The following is a 3,088-nucleotide window of genomic DNA, read 5'->3' on the forward strand; positions in this document are numbered from 1 at the left end:
TGCAATCCTGTTTTTGCAGTCACAAAGAACAAGGAAAGCTTAATGTAATTAATAGTAGGCAAGACCCTGTGAGATTGTAGAGTAGTAATGTCAACCAAGTAACTAGCAGAGAAGGTCAATAACCAATACACCTTAAGTCAGAGACGGAAAGGGAACTGCTGTGTAGCATTTTCCTCTGAGATTGAAACCTTCTACACTGCAGGGAAGTTAATTAAGACAGAAAGTAAACAAGTCAAAATAGTTTCTGGAAGTCTTTAAAACTGACCAGTTTCACTATGCTCCTCATTTCCCAAGAGTGTATAAACTGGAGAGAATGCTGAGGGTCACTCTCGGATGAGTCCAGCTTTAAAGAAGACTCTCAGACAAGCCCAGTGCCCTGGAAGGAGCAGAGAGCACTAAGGCAATCAAGCAGCCTGAAAGAAGCAAAGGCCAACGGAAGAGTCTGGAAGGCACTCACCTGCCCGAAGCCTGTTTAGTGTGTCCCAGGTCTCCAGCTTTTGTGAATTGCCACCTATGCTGCTGTGGGCTTTGCCTAGGCAGCTGTCTTGAGTTATTTCTGCTCCTCTACGTAACCCTTAAACTTTACTGCTGTAAATAATTCCAATAAACTCCATTGGTTTATCAAGTTGAACTTGGAGGTTATTTGTGCTTTGGAGTGCTGTGGTTCCCTGTCTTGAGTGAGAAGTCTTCTCTCTCTGTCTGTCTCTGTCTCTGTCTCTTTCTCTGTATGTGTGTGTGTGTGTGTGTGTGTGTGTGTGTGTGTGTGTGTGTGTGTGTGTGTGTGTGTGTGTGTTGTGTCTCCCCAGAAAAAGTTTGTCACACACCAGGGGCCAGCATTTCAACCATCCCTATCTGCTTGGGCTAGGGGAACATAACAACATATAGTATTATTGTGGATATTTTTTTTTTTTCAATTACTCCTGGGCCTCTGACTCCAGAAACCCAGGTTTTTATTTTTGAGCACTCCTGGCTGGAACATGCTCCATAGTAAAGGGCTTTGTTTATTTTAGGTGCTGTGCCTCCGTGGATGATTCAAGAGGAGGAACACAGCTCTGGGAACCTACCAATAGGCCCTTCCTATGAAGAATTTCTTAAAGAAAGTAAGCACACTACCTTCCTATTCCATGCCATTTCCTAAGCTGGCTACAGTGCAGTAGCGTGTGTCAACAGACACACCTACTCTGCAGAGATCATCCAGGTCAACACATTTCCTGTTTGCAGAGGAAAAACAGAAACTGAAGAAACTCCCCCCAGAGCGAGTTGGGGCCAATTTTGACCACAGCTCCACCACCAGTGCAGGCTGGCTGCCCTCTTTTGGCAGAGTCTGGAATAATGGACGACGCTGGCAGTCCAGGTATGTGTCCAGACTCTAATCAGCCACCTCCTAGTATTTTCTATTAATCTTGCTGAGTCTTTATTTCTTTTTAGGCATCAATTCAAAACGGAAGCCGCAACAAGAAACAAACAGTCACGTATAGGAAAAAGCTGAAGGTGCCCAGCCCAATTCTTTTTCAATCTCATGGCCAACAAAACCATTCCAACTATTATTCCTAAAACCAATCCTCTCCAGTTGCCTTTCTTTGAAAACAGAAACACCCATTCATTTGATTTAATAAAGTTTTATTTTTCCAAATGTACAGCTGATTGAACCTGTTCAAGCATCTTCACCAGCAGCTGGGGCATCTCCACCTTTTGTGTTTCTGGTGTAAATTACTTGGGCTCTGTGCTTTGAAACCAGCTTGATAAGTCCTTTACTAAGTAGCTCCTGAAGGGCTGCCCGGGCCAAAGAACCGCGAATCTTCAGTCTCTCGGAGACCACAGCTGGAGTGATGAGCTTGTAGTTGGGAACCTCCTTACAGAGTTTGTCGTATGTAGGTAGCTTTGTCAAACAGGACCAGATTGTTGAGCTTGTCCCGAACTTTGCCTTTGGACCACTTCTTCTTTTTGGCCTTGCCACCAGACTTATTTACTGGGTCTTTGTCTTTTTTGGCCGATTTTCCGGCATCTTTCTTCTTCTTGTCATCCTTGGGCGGCATGATGAAGCGCGGAGAGTGGAGACGACCACTGCAGCCTCCCTAAGATGTCGGAAAAAAAAGCTATTGTGGATATTTTATTGGCTTAATGCGTGATATCTCAGAGAACTAAACAATCTCGTAGCCATTTTCTATCTCAACCTTAGTCTGGTTTCTTCTATAGATCTCTAAAAACCCTTAAACAAAGAAGTTCAATGGCTTTTCCCTCTCTTGGTATTTTATTTCCCTCAGGATTTTTTTTCCATTTTTCCTTAATGTTTCATTTTTCCTTGACTGTATTTTTTGCATTCTCCTTAATAAAGCTTGTTTTTTTTTTTTTTTTTTTTTTTTTTGCTTTATTTACTCACAGAAGTATCCATGTCAGCCATTACTAGATTGATACAATAAATTTGTAATCCACTGCTCCATGTTAAGGTTTGGTGGGTGACCACATGACTCTGACACACTGTGCCCTTAGACTGAAAAAGGAACTGTCACACTCAATTCCTAACACCAGTTCTATCATTCAGTTTCTCCTGTGGCTCCCTCATAAGCCATGGGAAAATACTCGTTTCCGTGTAGCTTGTGAAATGAATGTTCTGCTCGGATCAAACTAGAATTGTGTTAGTGTATCAAACAGGACAAGGCAGTGATTTTAAGTCACATGAGATGCTTTTATAGCTATATAGTGCGTTATATTGGTGGTCCTATACCTGAAATGTGTATGTGTCTGTGGGACACAATTAGAATCGATGGTTAGAAACTTTTGGTTTTATGCGCCCTATTTCTCCTAATTGGTACCCTGTCCAATTAAAGTGGCACAGTTAGATACAGCACATTTGAGGATAGCAGTCAAATTACTTTGCTGCAACTTTAACTTCCCTTTCCTGCCTTTATAATTAGTCTTCATGGTTTGTCCCATCCTTGAGCTGACTTGGGTGTCTACATTTCATTCAAACTTGTGGCAATTTGTTGAGGGATTTCTGTGCCACTTTATGAAATCCTACAGAAGTTCTTGTTTTGCTTTGTAGTTTATCATGAATGTCATTATGGGTAAGAAGTAAACCTTTGGGATT

The 3,088-nt window shown here is 42.1% G+C and overlaps 2 protein-coding genes across 2 annotated transcripts; one reads left to right on the plus strand and one right to left on the minus strand.

Moving 5' to 3' along the window:
- Positions 1 to 909: 909 nt before the first annotated feature.
- On the plus strand, positions 910 to 1,637 carry LOC128119410 (centrosomal AT-AC splicing factor-like). The gene is made up of 3 exons (XM_052752805.1): positions 910 to 1,100; positions 1,222 to 1,354; positions 1,429 to 1,637. The coding sequence occupies exons 1-3, from the start codon at positions 1,028 to 1,030 to the stop codon at positions 1,487 to 1,489; spliced, it is 267 nt and encodes an 88-aa protein (XP_052608765.1). The 5' UTR covers positions 910 to 1,027; the 3' UTR covers positions 1,490 to 1,637.
- Positions 1,604 to 2,091, minus strand: LOC128119409 (40S ribosomal protein S25-like). The gene is given in 2 exon segments (XM_052752803.1): positions 1,604 to 1,873; positions 1,875 to 2,091. Coding segments are annotated over 2 exon segments (381 nt in total). The 5' UTR covers positions 2,037 to 2,091; the 3' UTR covers positions 1,604 to 1,654.
- Positions 2,092 to 3,088: the final 997 nt, after the last annotated feature.

Source organism: Peromyscus californicus, unplaced genomic scaffold (assembly GCF_007827085.1).
Source record: "Peromyscus californicus insignis strain IS unplaced genomic scaffold, ASM782708v3 Scaffold_23__1_contigs__length_62951481, whole genome shotgun sequence".
NCBI classification, from domain to species: domain Eukaryota; kingdom Metazoa; phylum Chordata; class Mammalia; order Rodentia; family Cricetidae; genus Peromyscus; species Peromyscus californicus.